The 23871-nt window shown below is 40.4% G+C and overlaps 2 protein-coding genes across 2 annotated transcripts in view; one reads left to right on the top strand and one right to left on the bottom strand.

Annotated features, from left to right (window-relative positions):
- Positions 1-2729: 2729 nt before the first annotated feature.
- The window catches only part of LOC137027789 (complement factor H-like), a 122050-nt gene continuing 100908 nt past the window's right edge, over positions 2730-23871 (bottom strand). The window contains exons 8-14 of the mRNA XM_067396298.1: positions 7001-7183; positions 6702-6869; positions 5952-6146; positions 5743-5816; positions 4913-4952; positions 3798-3983; positions 2730-3583 (exon numbers count right to left, since the gene is read on the bottom strand). Coding sequence (XP_067252399.1) covers positions 3393-3583; positions 3798-3983; positions 4913-4952; positions 5743-5816; positions 5952-6146; positions 6702-6869; positions 7001-7183 — 1037 coding nt within the window. The 3' untranslated portion in view covers positions 2730-3392. The remainder of the gene's footprint in view (positions 3584-3797; positions 3984-4912; positions 4953-5742; positions 5817-5951; positions 6147-6701; positions 6870-7000; positions 7184-23871) is intronic.
- Positions 18235-20987, top strand: LOC137029306 (abnormal spindle-like microcephaly-associated protein homolog). Its single transcript, XM_067398885.1, has 6 exons — positions 18235-18384; positions 18504-18653; positions 19751-19942; positions 20233-20425; positions 20506-20660; positions 20796-20987. Exons 1-6 carry the CDS (start codon positions 18235-18237, stop codon positions 20985-20987), a joined length of 1032 nt encoding a protein of 343 aa, XP_067254986.1.

Raw genomic sequence — 23871 nt, forward strand, 5'->3', positions numbered from 1 at the left:
AATTGGAATAAAAATGAACAAACTAGGCTATAAATACTTTGTATTGTAGGCTTGGATTATTATATTATTATATAGCCTAGTGTTTATTTACAGATAGACAGTCAAAAAGATAAATTAATCAATACTTTATTTATAACAGGGCTTTATTTATTTATAATAACACACCACAGATCCCCAAGAAACAGTAACAAAAACAGTGACAGAAATGTCAGAAATAGCGTATGGGTCTGTCACGTGATTAAGGAACGACTCAAAAACCCGAAAGACTCATGAGATGAACTAATCAATTCTCTTACCGGCTCAGACTGCATTGGTTTAGCATGGGACTGTCTGTCACGTCATTAAGGAACGACTTAAACCCGAAGACTTGTCAGACAAGAGGTGAGGTGAGCTTAATCAGCTTGTCATAAACTGAAGATCCAGGTAAAGAATGAATTAACCATTTCTGAATCTTATAGCATTCTAGTTTTGTATTGTTTGTAGTGGGATGAACGTTTGCATAAGTAGTAGATGTGTTGTGGAAGTAACACGTAACATTTTAATTACATTTTGCTAAAATGAATAAAATGACTCAAAAAAAGATTTGTTCATTTTGTTGAATGGGACTCAAAAGTCAGAGTCAGTAAAATGATCCGAACTTCCTATCACTGTTAAAAAGTCAAGGATCAAGAGCTCAACTAAAACAAACCCTGACCTCGATGATGGTAACTTTAAAATTGTGATTTTCTCCTTTGGTGATTCTGCTTGTTATCATCAGGTGTCTTCAATAATGCTCAATCATCACTCAGTTAATCACTTATTTATCTCATTAATGCTTCAGTGGATGGAATAAAAATATGGCAGGACTTTTACTCTTTGACCCCTGGATTACCCACCTCTGCCATTACAGTTTTTTTCAATTGCTAACATACTTTTGTCCAATCTGTAGTCACATTTTCAAAACTCTAAACACATTTAGCAGAACATCTGTCTGTTGTGGCCATACTATTAATACAATTCATGTCGTTTTCATACAAAATGCAGTCAATTAACACGTTTCTAAAATGCTTACATTTTCTTTTCATATAAGCACACCTCATACCAAAATCATGGATCTTTCTCATCTTATTTGCAAATGCTTAAACACAGCAAGTCAGAAATGAAGACCTAATGTTCCAATCATTAAATATAGGATAAAACCTATACTTCTGCAACAACAGCAGCTCATAAGTATTGAAAATATACATATAACACATACTGAAACAATTGATAAGTATTTTTAATTAGCAGATCACTTAAATATTTGGCAGATTCCAGTCTCAGTAAAATAGGACTCTTTGAATTGGATTTGTTCAGTGTGTATGAAGAACAACACAGACGAGCAGAGAGAAAATAATATCTGGGTGAGGGAGAGGAATTGATGAAGGAGGAGAGGAGAAGTTTGATCAGGACAAGTGAGAAGAAGAGGTAGAGGAGAGGAGGAAGAATGTGTGCTGGATTGTGCATCTCTATGGTTTTCCCCTTGATGAACCTATGAAAGCTTATTTCTGCCATAAATAGAAAATAAAAAAAGGTAATTGTGACTTTTTTTCACAATTCTGAGAATAATAAAAGTCATAATTGTGAGATATAAACTCAGAATTGCAAAATAAAAAATATTTTTGATAAAAAGTCACAATTACCTTTTATGCTTTTTTATTCTGTGGTGGAAAAAAAGCTTCCATAATAACCAAAGACCATGTATGTTGGATTTGTTGTTGATCAATGGCAGCAATTTCATGTTTTCATTTCAGTAAAAGCTTTATACTACAATGATTCCACAACCATTGTTTCATATTTACACAATATGTGGTCTACACAGGGCACTAGCCTCCAAGTGGACACCATCCCACCCTCATGAGTGCACCATCAACACCACACACCCACCCCCAGAAAGAGATTTCAACCAACAGGGACACTATAGTTCTGCATAAGGGACTCATTTGACCAGTAGTTGCCCTGAGCAATTCTGTTACTTTCTTCTTCTTCTCTTTTTCTACTGCACATTCTATAAAATAATGACTCTCTTCTGTTGCCAAGAATGCACACATTCAACACTCAACCAAACATGTAAAATGGCTTACATGCATTATACTTTTACTGCAGTAAAAGGAAACTGAATTTTAAAAACTATGAATTTCATATTTTCTGCAGGTAGAACTGAAACATGACAGTAATGCAGTTTTCATAATGCCATCAGCTGTTAGTATTTTGACAGTCATTGAACTTTGATTGACAATATGTTCATGTTGGATAGAAAACTAGTGCTAGTGTTTGACAAAACGACTCGATTTTGAATCAGGTTTGCTGTGTTTTGATAGAGTTTGTATGTGTAGAAAAAGGTTTTTAGCATTTTGAAATGTAGAGTTTGTGTTTATATAACAAAATATGATTCTGAGCAGAAAATTAACCATTTGGCTAATTGTGTGATGTAGGTGTGTTGCTGTGTTAAGAGATTAGAAAAAGTACTTTAAGTATTGGTAAATGCTTGTTAGCAATTGAAAAAAACTGTAATTGAAGAAAGAAATATCTCGCATTTAATTTTGAGCTGTAAAACATGACAGATTTCTTACAGTTTACAAGGCTAATAAAAAGTAACAATTGAATTGCCTGCCAAGTATGAAGTATTTAAAAACTGATTATTTATTTTACACACATCAATGCATAGATTTTTCTAGTATTTGGCACAAATTGGTACTAATGAAAAACTCTGATTACCTGTTTTCCAAAAGATACATTCATAAACACTCTTAAGACCGGTTGTAAGTCTGTGTAATGTAGATGAAAGAAACTGTCCTTCTCTCTGGCCCCTCAAACAGGACTTCATGTTAAAAATCAAATAGGGCTTTTGTTCCTGGGTGACCCTGTTTTGTGTGTGTGTGTGTGTGTGTGCTAATATTAGCTATTCCATTTAATTCCATTGGTAACATTTGTGAACAACATTTACTTCAAAGTTTACTTGAGTCTAAAAAAAAAAATTTTACTTAGACTTGTCAAATGAAGTGCAGTGTCTTGATTTCATGTGAACATTTTACATGGCCAGTGACCAGGGCTGTTTTGTTTGAGTCTATAAAAGATAAATTAGTAACTGATTAATTCACATTATAAAGTACGTAGTACTTTAAGTTTTATATAAGTTTTATTTGGGTTGTTTAATGAGTAAAAAACATGCATTGACTTATCTAGCAAAAAAAAGTAGGCTTAGGCTAATATTTTTCATACATGCACATCTTAAATATGCCACATTTAGAAATTTAATTGTAAGAAATCATGAACAGATGAAACTGAATTGGGAAATAAAGGTTAATTTTGATCTGCTTTATTTCTTATTGTTTATTAATACAGCTGATGTTTCAGTGATGTTTTATTCACTGTCACACACAGCGAGGCAAATTCATCACTCCATCATTACATGTTGATCTTAGGTCACTATCTATTGAAGATTTGCCTCTCTGACACCTAAAGGTGATTCTATCCCCATGTGGTGAGAATATATTTTCCCGTCCATGCCATCGCAGCTCTATACCTCTTTCATCCATTTTCTCCACAGACACTGAACAGGGCTCTGAAACAAACCCAACATCTCAATCTCAGTGTTACAGAATACATTCACTGATTCATCAGAACCAGAACTACAACTACAACTACAAGAGTACATTATATATATATATATATATAATGTATATATATATATATATATATATATATATATATATATATATATATATATATATATATATATATATATATATAAAACGGTTTCGAGTGTTCATACTTACTTAAGCACTTAATATTCCCTCTCCATTCTCCGTCTTCACAGGTCAAGTATTTGGAGTAGGGGTGATGCTGATCCAGTATGTATTTATTAAAGCAGGTGTATTCAACTTTCTCCCCTGAATGATATTCCCTTTTTATCATTTCTGTTGTATCTGCAAAGTTCACATTTGGTGGTGTCCCACATTTCCCTGTGAGCAGACATTTTTTTTTATTTTTTAGACTGTTTTTAGATCACCAAGTAAATGTAGCATTAATAGATCTCAATATCGGTCAGATGCATTTTTTACAGCCTTAAACAACAGAACATGTTTTTATGAAATGCACATCATTAATATGAGTATATAAGGTCATTTAATAAAATGCTTGAAGAAAATTACATTCTGTTTTGAAGAGATCTGGGTTGTATTTTTTTTTTTTATATATAATATAATATAACTATATATAATATAATATAATATCTAAAATAGTGTTTTGGGTGGTGCCTGATGAATTACACTCATGAATTACACACACAGCAAAAACTGCAGTGTTAAATGAACTCTCCTAGGAGTATATGTGAGACCATACTCAAGAGTGTTAAAGTGTTAAAATAAGAGTGTTAAATGAACACTGAAGCGGTGTTAAAGTTAATGAGTTAATTAAGTGATTAATTGAGTGATGATTGAGCATTATTGAAGACACCTGATGATAACAAGCAGAATCACCAAAGGAGAAAATCACAATTTTTAAGCCACCATCACAGAGGTCATGGTTTGCTTTAGTTTGGCTCTTGACCCTTGACTTTTTAAAATAAAAATTTGTTTGAGTTGTTTTAACTGAGTTATAACATCCAGACAAACAAATGGAAAAGATAATCAGGTGGTGTTGGTTATGTTTTTACATAATCATTATTTGATCTGAATCACTGAACTCATTTAGAGCTCAATCTCTGAGTTAGATTTACGTTATTGATTACAGCAGCACTGTGATTCTACAGAAAAAGATCAGCTTATACAATACAATCTGAAGGATTTCTCAAAAGTTGTTTTGATTAAAAAAAAACATATATATTTTAGGTACACACAGACATCAAGAATCAGCCTATGCACAAATTGTAAGATTTACTATCAGCACACACCAGCACACAGTGGTTTTGGAGTCCATCCATCTTGTGTACACACTGTAAACCCTAATGCTCAAAATACTTAATTCGTTTGAGTAGGACAAACTTAAATTAAACAAATTAGTTCAGTTAAATTAACAGTTATGAGTATTTAAAACTTTCTTTTACTTTTGAGTTCACAGCACTGACATATTTCAAGTAAACTAAACTGTTTTAGTTGCAGCAGATTTCTAATTCCCAGCATGCTTTGCATCAGACTGTATAAATGCTGAAATTAAGTGTTATTTTGTGTGTTTTTGCATAAGATTGACATAGGGAGACATAAGTTAGTGTTTAATGTTGTGTTATGTTGGGATTGACAGGGGGTTCTGTTATGTTAGTTTTGTAGGGTTACCATTCTGGTGAAGAGTAGACCGTGTGGTTAGGTTGAGGATGGGCTGCAAAATTTTTAAGACCACATATACTGTATGTTGTTTGATTATATACATGCAAGTATATATTGACAGTCTCTTTGATAATTATAATAGCATGTGTTTTTTGCTAACTAACATTTAACCAAGATTGGAATGTGATGTTTATGTAAATTAACTATATGTACTTGATTGGGGCAAGGCTGAGAACTGTGGGAGCGAAGGAATGCCAGTGATGTGATTGTTAATGAGAGACACCTGTGCACCACACTAGCATTGCTCCACTTCCATGGCTCTCGGCCCCGCCCCACTTGTCACAAAAAAATTAAGTTCTACTAACTTAAAAAAATAAGTTAGTTAACTTAAATGTTTTGAGGTAATAAGTTTCCTCAAATGTTTTGAGTATTCTGAACTTATTGAGTTTTACAGTGCATGTGGCCTCTGCTGCCTTTTGTTCATACCCAGATATGCAATAATAAGTTTTTTTTGCTCCCAATGTCCTTTCTCCCCTGAAGTAATAGTGTGGGTTATACACATGCTGGTCACGTGGAACTACACATCTAATCTCTGAAACAAGATTCACAATATTCTAATAACACAGTAAGTTCAGCTCCTAATGCAGAAGTGTTTCTCTACAATCTTACCCTCACAAACCGGCTCATGATCCCACTCCCCGTTCTCTTGACATGTAAATGATCTGATGGTTTCTTTTGTACCAAAGATCCGGTATCCTTCAGTGCAGGTGATCTCCACACTTTCTCCAGCTCTAAAAATAGTTTTTCCCTCTGGGTTGATCTTCTGTACTCCAAATCTTATTGACTTAAGCTCACAAGTTACTTCTGTACAAGATATAATAATGCACAACTAAGGCTACGTTCACACTGTCAGTCCAAATCCAATTTTTGTGTTTATCCGTTTGAAATCTGATCAGATTTAGCATGTGTAAAAGGCAAAAAAAAAATCACATGAAATGCAATTTTTACAAACCCATTTTAAGCTACTGTATATGTGGTTTGAAATCCTATTTCTGGAAATTCAGGGAATAAAGCTGCTCATACAAGCTTGTTGCTGCTGCTGCACATGGTCATGTTGTAAATAAGATATTTTAATCTTGTTCAGTTGTTTTACAAATATTGGTGTGTTGACTGCATTCATATTGTTTTTTAAAAAATGAAACTAAGATCAAACTAACATTTTCTTGAATGTATTGGAAATAATAATTTTTCAATAACTACTGCAATTTTGTTCTTGAATTTTCCGTTTTGAATTTAAGGCTATTGGCTATCTAATTTTAGAATGTTTCATTGCACTACAGAGTTTTTCGTATAATGAAAGTTATATGGATTTTTGTATTATTTCCCAAATGAATTGTTTATTTAACAGTGATACATTACCATCACATTCTGGCTTCAGAGTCCAGCCAAATTTAGCACATCTGGGAATTCCCTCTCTAGCCTTGAACCCTGGTGAACATCTGTATTTTAATATGGCATCTTTCTGGTATTCTTGCACTGGCTCAACAACAAAACCATTTGTTATAAAAGGTGCTGTGCATGTTATTTCTGTGTGGAAAGTGAGAGAAACAAGAATAATTAAAGTGGTGCTTTTAAAAAAGCACAGAAATCTGTGATCACTGGGTGAAGATATGGAAAAACAACAACAACAACAACAAAAATTAAACAGTAGAATGAACCTTTGCATGTTGGAACAGAGTCACTCCAGTCGCCCGTCTCTGTGCAGTTAATGTCACTACTTCCGTCTATCTTTTTGTCAGCAGATACACACTCAAAGTGGATAACATCACCATAACTTCCCTCTTCTGTGTTGCCTGATGCAGTCACAAACGCATTTGTGCGAATGGCTGGACATTTCACAGCTAGCCAAAAAATAAATAAATATGAAAAAAAGAAACCAACAAACATATCACTAAAATGATAATTCTCTTGAGTAATGTAGCTTATGTGTCACTGTCAGAAGGACGGAGATAATTAATGAATAACCCTATAAATTACAATCTTGATATATTTTTCAACATTATAAAAAAAACATTTCATGTGTAAAAACAAACCTTAAATGTTTTAAACAAATTTATTACTGCAATATCTTTTCATACCTCCACATTTTGGATATGGGTTATCCCATTTTCCATTTGACAGGCATTCAATTGTTCGTTGGCCGTACATCTTCATGTTCACATCTGTGCATCGGAAAACTAAGATATGTCCAGGTTTATAAGGTGAAACGATACCTGGATGTCCCATTAAAATGTCAACATTGAGGAGTTGTTCACCCTCACAGGTAACTTCTGTAGAAGAAGAAATGAAATTCAGTTAAAGATTTACTGGAATAAAGAGCAGTTTAATAGCATCTAATAGAAACCAATAGCATGAAAAGGAGGAAAAAATCCTCTGGAGTGTATATTTGAAGTACCCTACTTAGGGTGTATGGCATGCTAGTATACTACTGATAAAATCAGTGATTCTTTTGTTATAATTTTACTTCAGTATTATGATCTACTTCAATTTGTACTTCAATTCAGTATTATAATCTAATTTTAGACCCACATTTGGATTTTATGGAAAATTAACAAAAAGCAGTATACATGCAGACATAAATAAACATTATAAAGCATTATAAATAAACACTTGTTTATAAAAAAATGTTATGTTTGCATAACATATAAAATATTTTTTTTATTGTTGTGTTACCTTGAGCATTTGTTGAGATATCCACGATTGTTAATAGAAGAAAGAGAAATAGCTTATAAGATTTCATTTTAAGCTGTAAAACATGAGAGATTGCCTAGTACAGTTTACAAAGCAAATGAACAGTACTGACTGAACATGGAGAACTTAAAGAATTATTCACTTTTCTTATTTGAAGCAAATCAATGCAAAGATTTCTTTAGTATTAAACATAAAATAGTATGGTTGACAAATCCTGATATTAGCCTACCTGTTTTCCAAAAGCTATATTCCTGAACACTCTTCAGACTGTTTGCGATGAGAATCTTTGAAGTCTGTGTAAAGTAGATGAAAACAAGCTCCCCTTCCCTCCGCCCCATCAAACAGGACTCACCCTCCAGTGATTTGTCGAAAACTTGACAGCGTTCTTCTTTTATTTAAGGCAGAGAACTGTAATTTTGCATTATTTTAGACAACAATACAACTAAACTGATGTGCTGCACAAATTCACGTTCCAGTTAAACTTGTTAACTTGAAATATTGAGAACAACTTTTGAATTTTATGCATGAAAATATTAAACTGTGTCTAGGTTTAACTGGACTCTCAATATCAGGGAATCTCTCAACTTTTAAGTCTTCCACTGTTGTGTTTAGAGGACACCTTCACTCCTGTTTGACTTGAAATATTGAGTTTGAATACAAATTTTTTTTGAGTTTACACAGCACAGAACTATAACGTTTTCTATGTTTGTGTTAATATTAGCTGAAGTTTTATTTCATTTGTGACCAAAATGTTCTCTTTAGTTTGAAGAGTTTAAAAAGAGTTGATGTATTTTCTATAGACTTGTCATTTCTGAAAACACAGATTATGATGGATTATACATCCCTTAGTTATATCTTTTACTTTCCCAAGTCTCAAATCTCGGTGTTGTTCACTTCTGCACAGTATCTTATTACATCTTATGAGTCTTTTACTCAATAATCCTGTATGACTTTCTTTCCTCTGCTGAACACAAAAGAAGATATTTTAGAGAATGCTGGTAACAGACAGTTGATGGCAACCTTTGACTTCCATAGTATTTTTTCTTATGACTGTTTGATTACCAACATTCATTTAAAATATCTTCTTTTGCGTTCAACAGAAGAAAGAAACTTTTATTTTTTTAAATGTCTCATAACCACTTCATTATATCTCATGGCTGTGTGAAAGGGTCTAATGTATAATATTCTAATTTAAATAAAGTGCAAAAACCTTTAACAGACATTTTTTATTAAATTTTATTAAGATTATTAAAAGGTATTAATGTCGTTTCATAACATTAAGGTTGAATCACTGTAGTCAAGTTGACTGTTTGTTAATGTTTTCAACTATCTTTCTGGACCTCAAAAGGTGCAATGACGTTGCTGCCTATCTGTGGATCAAATACTCTCGGATTTCATCACAAATATCATAATCTGTGTTCAGAAGATGAACGAAGGTCTTACGGGTGTGGAACGACATGAGGGTGAGTACTTAATGACAGAAATTTCATTTTTGGGTGAACAAATCCTTTAAGGGTGCAATTTATCTGTGCTTGGTCACAATGGCAGTCATGTTTGATTTATACTGACACCTAGTTGTGTGGATGCAGCATTACACAAAAGTAAAGTTTTTCAGATATAATTGCTGGTGTATAAATGTGCTTTCATCCAAGATTTTTATTCCATGTGTGAAAGTATTCAATAACAGCAGATGACTCAGATAAAGTTAGTATTTGGCTTGGTCATGTGATCTTGAAAATGGTATCCATCATAAGATGACCCACTCCATGCAGCATAAATCTACATTTATTTGACTACTGATGTAACTGGAGTCTTGTGTACATGATTTTAAATATTTATTAGAAGTACAATTATTGTCTTTGTGTAAAGCTTTTTATTAAGAAAAAAGATTAAAGTGTGCAACTTTAAATTTGATTTAAAAGAACTTGTGCTTTGAAATGTCATGCTGTTTTGCTCCCAGTTTGTTTAAATTCCAGTAAGCAAAATAGACTTGTTATCGATGAGAACACTCAGTAAATACACACTAACTAAAGTTTATCATTTGTAAATAAAAAAAACAAAGTTTCAGGGAAACTGTTTTCAAAGTCCATGGATTGTTGACATTATACTGTGTAATTTTGCTTGTGTTGCCAATCACTTCTTTTGGTCTGTTAGGCCTTGACTGATTTATTAATTAAATTGCCCTCTTACTCTAGACTTGAGCTACATGCAAAAGTTTTACTTTGACTTCCAAAGTACCACTGAAGCTATAAAAACAATCCTATTATTCACAATAGTATCTCGAAATAAAATTGTTTACCAACTCTTTGAAATCATCACTAACTCTTCAGTCTATTCTTTTTCACAGCAAATAACAGCTGCTGTGAAGATACAATCAGCTTTCAGAGGCTTTACCCAAAGACGACGGTATCACCAACAGAGAGTCGCTGCCATAATACTACAGCGCCGTTTCCGAGTCTTGCAGCTTGCCAGAGTCGAGGAAGAAAATCTAAGACGACGACACAATGCCGCTGTTTATCTCCAGGCATTGTGGCGTGGTTGGCTTGCAAGACAACAGGCAAGAAATGTTATTACTAAGGCTGTTCACAAGTAATTGGCTATTGAAGTACTTGTTCTGCAACCCAGATAGCAACACTGTGTCGGCCCACATCTGGCACATGCGGAATGATGATCTGGGCCACATGTGGCAGGAATGATGGCACTTGGGCGGACCGCTCCTGTTTGCCAGATCTGGACCACAAGCAGGCCACAAAAATGCCAAATGTCAGCCAAGAGCAAAGAACTGGACCTTATCTGATCCACAAAATCTGATGTAATATTTACAGAGTCATTTCAGCATTAACAAGTCAGTTTTCAAGCAGAATCACTGAAGGAAAGAAGAAAAAAAGAGATGAGCAGAAACACAAAAACTACAACTGACTTCAGTCACAGCCTTAGAGGAAATCAACTGAAGATAAAAGACGTTAAATCTCTGAAGATCTGATTCAACAACTCCACAAACAGTATTACCAGCTTCACTTATTACTAACCAGACTGACTTTATTTCTGACACACGTCTACAGAAGCTCTTACTGAGAATTAACAGAAGTTTAACTCTCATGTTTGTTTCATTTAAGGTTACCATGATGGTGATTGATGCTTCAATTAGTTGGGCTCTTAACTTTATACATATATAACTGTCTTTTCTGACTGCTGTGATGGTTTGTTTATCAAACACATTAGCAGCTGCAGAAATAGAAATTAAATCAGATGTTGGCTGTTAGCCATTGATGATTTTACTATAATGATGTTGATTAGATGAAAAGAACGGTTTTGCGCTATTAAGACACTAACATTACAAACACGGTTTCTGTGGCTTGAGCTGTATTGCAGAAATTTTTATTTTTATTTTATTTTTTTAAAAAGGCAATTTGAGATGACACACTAAGACATCATGAATCAGCACATGATTCTCAACTATGGTGACAATCAAAAGCATCGTGTAGCCGCAATGCATGCTGGGTACTATAGTATAAAAAAAAAGTATGCATTAGAGCATTATGCAGCTGATCTGATTGTCTAAATATTTTGTTTATTGTCACCATAGTTGAGACACATATGCTGATTACTGATATCTGTGTTTGTCAACATAGTTCCCTTTCGATACTTCACTCGTACTGCGTATGGGGAAAGGTCTCCCTTTTTCCCCGCTGCTGAAGCCTTTTTCAATAACGCAGTGTAACTGCACCGTCATTGGTTCACTCATAGACAAGTTGTTGAACCAATGGCGGCGCGTCATAGCTGCGCGGCCTATGGCGACAAAGCGCGCGAATATTCCCGCCGAAATGGGCGGGGTATAGGGCTATATAAGCAGGCGTTTCGCCATAGGATTTCAGTGTTTTCTCCTTCAGCGACGACATCTACTTCTCTTCGCTGATCTCCGCCTGAAGCCGAAGAAGCTCGCCGCCTTCTGCTCTCGCCGCCGTCTGAAGAGGCTCCCGCAGCGGACTCGCCTGGACTCGCCGGTGGAAGAAAGCGCCGACGCCCTCGCGGACTGCAGCTTCTAGCGCCGTCGCCGAGCCGCCGCCTCCCGCTTCCCGCTTCCGGCCGCTTCCTGTGTGTTCCCTGCCGCCATCCGGCGCGCCACCTGAGAGCTTCATCCGCGGCTTAAACACCGCTCTAAAAGAGCGAATTTCAGCGGTTTTCACCGCTCTAAGAGCTTCCGCGGCCCTCGCCGCTCTAAAAGAGCCACCCAATTGCCGTTTTCACGGCAGCGGCGTCTCACGATGCCCCGCCACTCATGTGGTACTTGCAGGGCCCCCCTGCACGACGACGATGGACACAGCGAGTGTGTCGCTTGCCTGGGCAAGCCCCACGCAGACGGCGCGCTCGCTGGAGACTCATGCCCGCACTGCGAGTGTATGAGTCTCGCTTCCCTGCGCTCGCGGGTCGCCTTCTTCACTGAGGGCGATCTCGCCGATCGCGCCCTCCCGTCTCCTTCCTCCCGCGAGCCGGTGAGGAAAAGACGGCGGGGTAGAGCGACTCAGCGCCAGGAGTTGAGCGAGCTCACGCCGGCCCAGCCCCCGCGTGCCTCGCCCTCTCCTCCCAGGGAACGCTCTCCCGTTCTGTTCTCTCGCCCTGAGCAGCGTCCCTCCGCAGAAGCGAGTGACCTCGTCTCATTCGGGGGAACAGACGACGAACAAGACGACTCCATGTCTCTTGCGGCTTCCGAAGCGGAAGGTTGGGCTGGCGAGCCGGAAGACCCCGCTCCACCGCCTCCCTTGGAACCCATCGAGCATGGCCAGGGCATGGATGCCGAGCTCTTCCGCATCCTGTCTAGGGCCGTTGAAGATCTGGACCTCGAGTGGGCCCCTCCAGAGGAGCCGTCTCGCAGCCGCCTGGACGAATGGTTTCTGCCAGGCCGCCGCCAAGCACCTCGCCAGCGTTCAGCGCCCTTCTTTCCTGAGGTCCACGAAGATCTGACGAAGTCGTGGCGCGCTCCTTACTCTGCCCGCCTCCACACTACGCACCGCTCCGCCCTCACCGCCGTCGGCGGCGCCGAGGAGAAGGGATACGAGCGCTTGCCACCCCTAGATGAAGCGGTGGCTGCTCACCTCTGTCCTCCCGCGGCTGTGGGTTGGAAGACGAAGAGGGCCCTTCCTTCCAAGCCCTGTCGGACCACCTCTACTCTGGCTGGTCGGGCTTACACCTCGGCGGGCCAAGCTGCCTCTGCGCTCCACACCATGGCCATATTTCAAGTATTCCAGGCCAAACTCCTCCGCTCTCTGGATGAGTCTGGAATCGACGCGCCAGCCTTCAAAGATCTCCGCAGCGCCACGGATCTTGCCCTGCGAGCTACGAAGGCTGCGGCCCAGGCCATCGGTCGTTCCATGGCTAGCCTGGTCGTGTTGGAGCGCCACCTGTGGCTCAACCTAACGGAGATCAAAGACTTAGACAAGACGGCCTTCTTAGACGCCCCGGTCTCGCCTTCCGGTCTCTTCGGGCCTGCAGTGGATGGCTTCACTGAGCGCTTTACTGCCGCGCAGAAATCGTCTCAGGCTATGAGGCATTTCTTGCCTAAGCGCTCCAGCTCCGCTTCTGCGTCTAGCCGCCCCAGGACTGCGCCGGCTCAGCAGAACAATCCAGCCCCACCTGCAAAACAGGCAGCGCCGCCCAGGAGCATCGCCAGCGCTCGCGCCCTGCGAAGCGCCCTCCCTTCCCGAGGCGCCAGGGACCCCGGCCCAGGATTGTGCTGGACCCGGTGCCTCCGAAGTCGTCCTGATTCGTCGGACAGGAAGAGGATGGGGGACCGTCCCGTTACGACCGGACCACCCCAAAAGCTCCCACGAGTAATTTCCCCTCCGCCTCGTTTATTTCCGGGCGTGGGAAACATACTCCAAGTGACAGCTGGGCCCACACCTGTTGCGCCCACTCCAAACGCCGTTTTCACGGCGAACAAATTTTTACCTCATCACAAAAAGAGCAAATTTCCTCTTCCACCCCTCGTGGTGTATGACCCTCTCAACGGCGGTCTGTCACCCAACATTATTCAACCCCTAGCCACTCGGGCCGAGGCCTGGCAGGCCATCCCCGATGTGTCAGAATGGGTCATGGGGATTGTAAACCAGGGCTACTCGCTCCAGTTTGCACGACGGCCCCCCCGCTTCGCCGGGGTGCTTCAAACGTCGGTCAATCCGGACGACGCTCATGTCCTCCGGGCCGAAGTCATGTTGTTGCTGGAAAAAGGAGCTGTGGAAACGGTTCCTCCGTCAGAGAGCGAGACAGGCTTTTACAGCCGCTACTTTCTGGTCCCCAAAAAGGATGGCAGTCTCAGACCCATCCTAGACCTCAGGCTTTTGAATCACTCCCTCATGAGACGGAAGTTCAAAATGCTGACGCTGAAGCAGATCCTCGCGCACATTTGCCCCGAGGACTGGTTCTGCTCGCTGGACCTGAAGGATGCGTATTTTCACATCCAGATAGCCCCCGTCACAGACGATTCTTGAGATTCGCTTACGAAGGGGTGGCATACCAATATACGGTCCTGCCCTTCGGGCTGTCTCTGGCTCCCCGCACTTTCACCAAGTGCATGGACGCGGCGCTTTCCCCTCTGAGACAGATGGGAATCCGGGTTCTGAATTATCTCGACGACTGGCTCATCTTAGCCCGTTCGCGAGTCGAGCTGGAACGCCACAGATCCGTGCTCCTCAGCCATCTACAATGCCTGGGTCTCAGGGTCAACTTAGCCAAGAGCTCGCTATGCCCCACTCAACAAATCTCGTTTCTGGGAGCAGTTTTCGACTCGGTCCGTATGACGGCAGTAGTCTCGCCAGAGCGCGCCCTGGCAATTCAGCAGCTCACGGCATCTGTCACGAACAAAGCCTATCTCCCTCTGAAGTTTTTCCAGAGGCTGCTAGGGCTGATGGCTTCCGCCTCCCCGGTGCTGCAGCTAGGCCTTCTTCGGATGCGGCCTCTTCAGTACTGGTTGAAGTTCCGGGTTCCTCCCAGCGCATGGCGGCACGGCCGCCTATGTCTCAAGGTCAATCGGGCCTGTCTTCTAGCCCTGAAACCTTGGATGGATCCAGTATGGTTCCAGCGCGGAGTCCCTTTACGGGCGGTCTCACGGAGGACGGTGCTCTCAACAGACGCCTCCAACTTGGGCTGGGGCGCTGTGTGCGAGGGCAGACCGGCCTTCGGCTCGTGGAGCCACGAGGAAAGCCATCTACACATCAACTGTCTAGAGATGCTAGCAGTGATGAAAGCCCTTCAGTTCTTTCAGGCTTACTTGACGGGACGTCATGTTCTAGTTCGGTCAGACAGTATGACGGTGGTGTCATACCTAAACCACCAAGGCGGTCTTTCGTCCAGCCGCTTATGCGCTCTGGCGAAACGTCTGCTGGAATGGGCTCTTCCGAGGCTTCAGTCGCTCAGAGCGACTCATGTTCCTGGCAGGAACAATCTGGGTGCGGACATGTTGTCACGGAGCAACATCCCCTCCGACGAGTGGATGCTCCACCCCCAAGTGGTCCTCACGATCTGGGAGCTCTTCGGGAAGGCAGAGGTAGACCTCTTTGCCTCAGAAGACAACTCTCATTGCCCAACATTTTTCTCAAAGGAAGTAGATGCTCTGGCCCACACATGGCCCAGCACGCTCCTTTATGCTTTCCCTCCGATCGCACTGATCCCCCAGGTCATCAGGCGTATCAGAGAAGACCAGCACAGAGTCCTTCTGGTGGCCCCGCTCTGGAGGAACCAGGTTTGGTCCTCAGAGCTATTCAGGCTCTCTCTGAGAGCCCCGTGGCCGATTCCCCTGAGACGGGACCTCCTCTCTCAGGCAAACAGAACAATCTGGCACCCACAGCCGCAGCTCTGGGCTCTGCACCTCTGGTCCCTCGATGGGAGCCGACTAGCCTCCCCAAGGACGTCCTAAATACCATTTCTCAGGCTAGAGCCCCGTCTACGAGGCGCCTCTACGACCAGAAGTGGTCAGTCTTTGTTGATTGGTGTTCAACACGCAACATAGACCCTGTGGAGAGTGACGTATCTTCCATACTGTCTTTCCTCCAAGAACGCTTGGAAATGGGGCGCTCCCCTTCCACGCTTAAGGTTTACGTAGCAGCCATTGCAGCGTTTCACGCTCCTGTTGCTGGCCAATCGGTGGGACGAAACGGGCTTGTGATCCGTTTTTTGAGAGGTGCTAGGCGTTTGAATCCTCCTCGCCCTCTCACTATTCCCTCCTGGGACCTCTCGTTGGTCCTCAGGGCCTTGAAAGGAGCCCCATTTGAACCAATGGGTTCAGCCGACCTCAGGCCCCTAACGTTAAAAACCGCTCTGCTACTAGCACTAGCATCGGTAAAGCGTGTTGGCGATTTGCAGGCCCTCTCCGTGAACCCTGCATGCCTCGAATTCGGGCCTGGTGACTCTAAGGTCGTTCTGAAACCTAGGCATGGCTACGTCCCTAAAGTGCTCTCAACTCCATTTAGAGCTCAGGTCGTCTCGCTCTCTGCTCTTCCTCCCTCGGCGGACGAACCAGAGCTGCAGCTACTCTGCCCAGTCAGGGCATTGAGGACCTACATAGACCGATCACAGTCTTTCAGACAGTCGGATCAGCTTTTTGTTTGTTTTGGCGGCCGCACCAAAGGGTCTCCGGTCTCGAAACAACGCATTTCCCGTTGGATAGTGGATGCTATTAACCTGTGCTACTCCTCACTGGGCACTAATTGCCCCATAGGAGTCAGGGCCCACTCCACTAGAGGAATGGCTTCCTCGTGGGCTTGGTCCAACGGAGTTTCCATCCAAGACATCTGTGATGCGGCCGGCTGGTCTTCGCCGTCCACCTTTGTCAGGTTCTATCACCTCGATGTCCCGACCTTACAAGCTCGGGTCCTGTCGGTGTGATTAGCGGCCTTCAACAAGTCCCGCTTCACGCCACCATAGGAAGTATCTTCCTTCAGTGTAACCATGGGTTCGGTTAGGCTTTGCCTCCGCTTGTCCTTTTGGCCCCCCTCTGGGTTGGCCAAATGCAAGCTATATCGTTCCCAGCCGTGGCACGGCGTGGTTGAATTCGTTCCCCATACGCAGTACGAGTGAAGTATCGAAAGGGAACGTACTCGGTTACTAACGTAACCTCGGTTCCCTGAGATACGGAACGAGTACTGCATCACTTGCCGTGCCACGAGGCTGCGGCTCAGGGTCGTCGCTTCAGTCGATTGACACTGAAATCCTATGGCGAAACGCCTGCTTATATAGCCCTATACCCCGCCCATTTCGGCGGGAATATTCGCGCGCTTTGTCGCCATAGGCCGCGCAGCTATGCCGCGCCGCCATTGGTTCAACAACTTGTCTATGAGTGAACCAATGACGGTGCAGTTACACTGCGTTATTGAAAAAGGCTTCAGCAGCGGGGAAAAAGGGAGACCTTTCCCCATACGCAGTATCTCAGGGAACCGAGGTTACGTTAGTAACCGAGTACGTTTTCCTTATTGAGTTTCTATTTATTTTCATCTTCCAACTGATTTCTGCAATATATCTGAATCTCTTTTTGCAGTAACATTTATATTCAATTATTATGACTTTAGTGAAGCAGTCTATTTCATGATGATTCCAAATCATCAAGAGTTAATAATGATCACATGACCATACTTCAGTTTTCTTTGCTACCACTAATGTGTTTGACAGACACACTAACACAGCAGACAGAGAAGACAAAAATGTATGTTAAAAGTTAAGAGCCCAACTAATGGAAACATCAATCACCATCATGGTAACCCTAAATGAAACAAACATGAGAGTTAAACTTCTGTTAATTCTCAGTAAGAGCTTCTGTAGACGTCTGGCAGATATAAAGTCAGTCAGGGGTGTGTTTCCCAAAGCGAACTATGGTCGCAAGTTCCGTCGTTACCAATAGAGTTCAATGGGACTTACGACCATGGTTCACCAACGATGCTTTCGGGAAACGCACCCCAGGTTAGTAATAAGTGAAGCTGGTAATGCTGTTTGTGGAGTTGTTTAATCAGATCTTCAGAGATTTAATGTCTTTTATCTTCAGTTGATTTTATCTAAGGCTGTGGCTGTTGTAGTTCTTGTGTTTCTCTCTTTCCTTCAGTGATTCTGCTTGATAACAGGATTGTTAATGCTGAGATGACTCTATAAATAATATATAAATATTTTGTGGATCAGATAAAGTCCAGTTCTTTGCTCTTGGCTGACATTTGGCATTTCTATGGCCTGCTTGTGGTCCAGATCTGGCAAACAGGAGCGGTCCGCCCAAGTGCCATCATTCCTGCCACATGTGGCCCAGATCATCATCCCACATGTGCCAGATGTGGGCCGGATCTGGGCCGACACAGTGTTGCTATCTGGGAACCAGCTAGTGGGAGTAGATTACTCAATGCCCATCCATGATTCAAAGTTTCTTGAGTAAATTAAGGGGAATGAATATGTTAAAAGTTACTAAATGTTTTATAAAGTATTAACTTATTTCTTTTATAGGTAAAAGAAATGATTTGTGCTGTAAGACGTCATCGTTTCACAGCTGCCGTTTACCATCATCTCTGCGCAGTAAGGATTCAGAGAGCTGTGCGAGTGCACTGGGCTCTTAAATCAGCCAAGAAGAAAATCTCTTCAGTCCTATACATCCAGGTACATTTAATCCTCTACATGTTAAAGGTGCAATGTGTAAAATTTGGGAGGATCTATTGACAGAAATGCAATATAATAAACATAACTATGTTTTCAGTGTTGTATAAAGACCTTTTATAATGAACCATTATGTTTTTATTGCCTTAGAATGAGCCATTTTAGTCTCAAACACTGCAGGTCCCCCTCCATGTCAAGTCGTCACTTTACCCCTCAACACAGCTTATATAATACTCTGGAGAACATTTCTCACAAAAATATATGCATCCACCACATGTGCACTGGTTTTAATATCACTACTGTAACGATTCATCACTCGACATGGGATCCATTTAGCAGGCTTTATTGAAGTACTCGTGGTCGTACAGGCAGGGGTCAGAACCAGCAAACACAGCAATGTAGAACAGGCAGAATCGTAATCAGAGGCAGGCAGTAGATCAGGGTCACAAGCAAGTATCACAGTCCAGAGAACAGGCAACAGGTCAAAAGGTAGGCAGCGATGAGTCAATAAACGGTAAACAGACAGGAATGGCAACGGGAAAACAAACAGGGTATAAACGCTCAGAAATGACAGCCGGGGCAATAATCAAGACTTCGCAGTGAAGTGGTGTGTGTGACAGTCCTTTATAGTCCTGGTTATGAGCTGCAGCTGGGTGTGGTGATTAGTGTGGTGTGCTAGGGTGGATGTGTCAACAGGTGATTGGTGTGATGTGAACATGTGACAGACAGGGAGGATTGTGGGAAGTGTAGTCCGGGAACTGACAGGAGCAGGCGATGATCGTGACAACTACTAAGATTTGGCATGACCAACAAAAACATCTTATTGATTTATAAAAAGACTTCATCATTAACCATTTTATTGACGTTTTATATGCATCATGAACTTGGGTAAAGTGCATAAATGAATGAATGAATGAATGAATGAATGAATGAATGAATGAATGAATGAATGAATGAATAAATAAATAAATAAATGGGTTTGTTAGCCAGAGGTTACATCATGCAGTAGAAGGTTAGCCACTGGCTTATTTCACATTTAGCCTATTATAAATGCTCTTAATTTAACTATACATTTTCTCTTCCTCTCCCCAAATTTCTAGCAATGTTTTAGGGCAAAGCTGCAGAGAAAGAAATATCTTAAAGACAGAGAAGCCATCATCAAGACCCAGAGGGCAGTGAGAACATGGTTACATCGTCGCAACCAAGCTGCCGGTACTATCCAGTGTGCAGTCAGGAAGCTCCTTCTTAGACGTCGCAAGGAGAAGCTACAACGTGGAATAATAAAGGCGCAGGTATGGTGTCTTAAATTAAATGGTGTACAAATAAAAGACTTACATATTTATGTAATACAATATAAAATGTATATGCATAATGTATCATTTTCTGTCAATGATGTGTTTTGTCATTTTGTATTTTATTCACCGTTTACTGTTTTTTTCCAAATTAGTAAAACTTACTTTCTTCTTTAGACCACCAAAGGCAGTATGTTGATGTTGGTCTTTTACATACAATGAAAGTGTTTTCAATTTTGCATAAACAACTCTATTAAATGAAACTTTTGCAATGCGATTAATTGTTTAAGGCACTCTGGAGGGGTCATTGTTCAAGAAAAAATCATGACACAAGCAGTGTCATTTCAATGAGGCGACGTCTCAGGGAAGTAAATCGAAAGGTGAAGGAAGAGGACAAGCTGTGTAATAAGACCACAACAGCGTTGAGCTACCTGCTTGGACTTCAGAATTATGCTTACATTCTTGCAGCCTTGAAACATTTAGGTAAGACGCTGTTTTTAAAGTTAGGAGGTTGGCTGTTTCATAAAATGTTAACTAATGTTATCTTTTTTTTATGGTTAAAGAAACTGCCACCAGACTTTCACCAGAGTGCTGTGAACGTCTTGTTGAAAGTGGAGCAACGCACACCATCTTCACTTTGATAAGGAGCTGCAACCGAAGTGTGCCTTCAATGGAGATCATCACATTATCCATCCAAGTCCTTCTCAACCTATCAAAAGTATGTTGCCTCATAATTAGGGCTGTTAATTAATAAATTACTTATTGTATCAAATAACCTGATATGTGATTAATTAAATTGCATGTTGCAATATTTGCTCTGTGAATTTTAATTTATTTTCTTCATATTTTTCAGCACAACAGAACCATTGATGCAGTTTATGATGTGGACAACTCTGTAGAAACCCTCCTGGATCTTCTGCAGATCTACCGGGAGAAAGCTGGAGATAAGGTTGCAGAAAAAGGTGGCAGCATCTTCACCAAAGCTTGTTTTCTCTTGGTTCTCTTTGTCCAGGATGAAAGGAGAGCAATGGTGGGTGTTTTTTAATAATAATAGAAATAGTATATATATATATATATATATATATATATATATATATATATATATATATATATATATATATATATATATATATATATATAATTTTTTTTTGATAGTGCCTTTAAAAGTTGCATCTCAATGCACTTTACAAATATCAAATAAAAATACATTGAAATGGGGAAAGATGAAATGAAAACACACATCAAAACTTTATAGATCACATATAACCTAGCCTGAAAAAAGTTTTAAGAGAAGATTTAAAAACACAAAGATTCAGCATGTCTGATCTAAGAGAGAAAAGGGCTGGTCACTCATAGAGCGTAACTAAGTTGGAGGAACAGCTAAAAAGCCAGAATTGGAGGAGCGGAGGTTACGCCTTGGGTAAAGAGAATTAAAAGTTCTGACAAATATTGTGGTGTTAAACCATGCAAAGCCTGCCTCCCATCACCTAATATATATATACATATATATATTTTTTTTGTGATAAGGATGACTTTTTAAAAAAAAAAAAATCTGTGTTGATAAAGCTGACGTTGTGCTGTATGATCACAATGCTGCTGTCAATAATGTAAATCTAACTCAGAGATTGGGCTCTAAATGAGTTCAGTGATTCAGATCAAATAATTATGTGAAAACATAACCAACACCTGATCATTTTTTAACTTTGCTTGGCTGGTTGGTTTTAATGCAGTTAAAACTACCCAAACAAAATCTAGTTTTAAAAAGGCAAGGGTCAAGAGCTCAACTTAAACAAACCCTGACCTCGATGATGGTAACTTAAAAATTGTGATTTTCTCCTTTGGTGATTCTGCTTGTTATCATCAGGTGTCTTCAATAATGCTCAATCATCACTCAATTAATCACTTATTTATCTCATTAATGCTTCAGTGGGTGGAATACAAATATGGCAGGACTTTTACTCTTTGACCCCTGGATTACCCACCTCTGCCCAGAACCTCTTGCATGCTAAATGAAAATGCTGCCACGAGTCTATCTGATATGATATGAATTGCGGATCCTCGTATTTATTAACTAATGTACATACTCTTGGGACTAATGGCATATTGTATTATAGCAGATGTAAGGAAAAAACTATCATATTAATTTACGCCACTGCAAACAGCATCCCCAGCTTCACTTATTACTAATCAGATTGACTTGATTTATGTTAGACATCAACAAAGGTTGTTACTGAGAATTAGCAGAGATTTTAACTCTGTTTAATTTGAAGTCACCATAATGGTGAATAGTTGTTCCATTAGTTGGGCTCTTCACTCTTAATATTTTTTTGACTGCTGTGACAGTGTGTTTGTTAAATGCATTTTCAGTAGTAAAGAAAGCTAAACAAAATAACTTCAGGTGATGATCATTGTCTGTTGATTTTTTTGTGGGCATCATGAAATGGACCGTAATTTGAATCTAACATTATAAATCCTGCATTACTTCAGCATGAATTCTTTTAAATAAAAAAGTCCCGCAAAAAATTGTCATTTTCTGGTAGCAGGGGTGCCTGAAAAATACCGTAAAATAACAGAAAATAAATGTCTTATTAAATGTTTTAAAATAACGGTTATTTTACATTATTTTCTGGCACCCCTCCTGCCAGAAAATTACCGTCTTTTCACAGGATTTTTTTTTAGTTTATCTATACTTTTTTTCTGACAGTATTTTTCTGTTTTTAAATTGACATTTTCTGGCGCCCCTTCTGCCAGAAAAATACCGCTTTTTTACTGGATTTTTTTTTACAGTGTGGGTTAAAAACAACCCAAGTTGGGTTGAAAATGGACAAACCCAGCAATTGAGTTAAATGTTTGCCCAACCTGGGTAGTTTTATTTAACCCAACTATTGTATAAAAATGACTATGGCTGGATTAAAATGAACCCAAAATAGGTTGGAAATTAAAAATCAGACACATAATTACTAGAGGCAACAATAATAATCAAAAGGTGATCATTTATTAATAAATAATTTAATAAATGTTTATTGTTTAATTATTACATTTAATATTAATAAATGTTAATTTCCAACATATTTTAGGTTCATTTTAAGCAAGATATACAGTAATTTTTACACAATAGTTGAGTTAAATAAAACTACCCAGCAGGTTGGGCAAACATTTAACCCAAAACCGCTGGGTTTGTCCATTTTCAACCCAACTTGGGTTGTTTTTAACCCACCATTTTGTAATAATAGTTGCAACTTGCACTCTTAAATGTGCATTGAAACTTGCCAGTTGATAATGCTCCAGGGACCATATTCATAACATCTAAGGCTATCTTAACTGGCTGAGATGGTGATTGACACTAAACAGTAGAAAATCAGTCCAGTCTCCCCAGCTGTAACTGTCATTGGCAAAGTCTTGTATTGCTTATAATAAATTGACATGTTGATAAAACACACAGAAGCAGTCTTCTGGAATGCTCTCAATTACATGTAGCCTAGATCAGTTGTATAGCCTACTATATGCATTAGTGTGGCGGTGCTTATGGGGTTTCGTTCTGGGACGGATGAGTATGAGGCTAGGGTGGGGGGAGGGGGGATCACAGTATACTCACTACAAAAAACTGGAGGAGAGGGTGTGTATGAACCCATTTTCCACAGATAGAGCAGGGCACAATTTTTGTTTTGCTGTGAATAAACAGATTCAAGACTTCAAAATGATATGTTTTTGAGATGTCATTGTGTAGATATATATTGATTGAATATTGAAAAAGTTCTGTCATATAACTAACATACCAGTGCATTGCCGTATGCCTGTCCATTCAGTCCGGGAGTTACAGGTGATTTCTACAGGCTGCTCTGGTTCAAACCCAGGATGACATTGATATCGTATCCTTGAATTCTTGGAGCATTTTTGTGTCTGACTTCCCAAAATCTCTGCATTTGGGA

This window comes from Chanodichthys erythropterus, chromosome 10 (assembly GCF_024489055.1).
Source record: "Chanodichthys erythropterus isolate Z2021 chromosome 10, ASM2448905v1, whole genome shotgun sequence".
Taxonomy (NCBI): Eukaryota; Metazoa; Chordata; class Actinopteri; order Cypriniformes; family Xenocyprididae; genus Chanodichthys; species Chanodichthys erythropterus.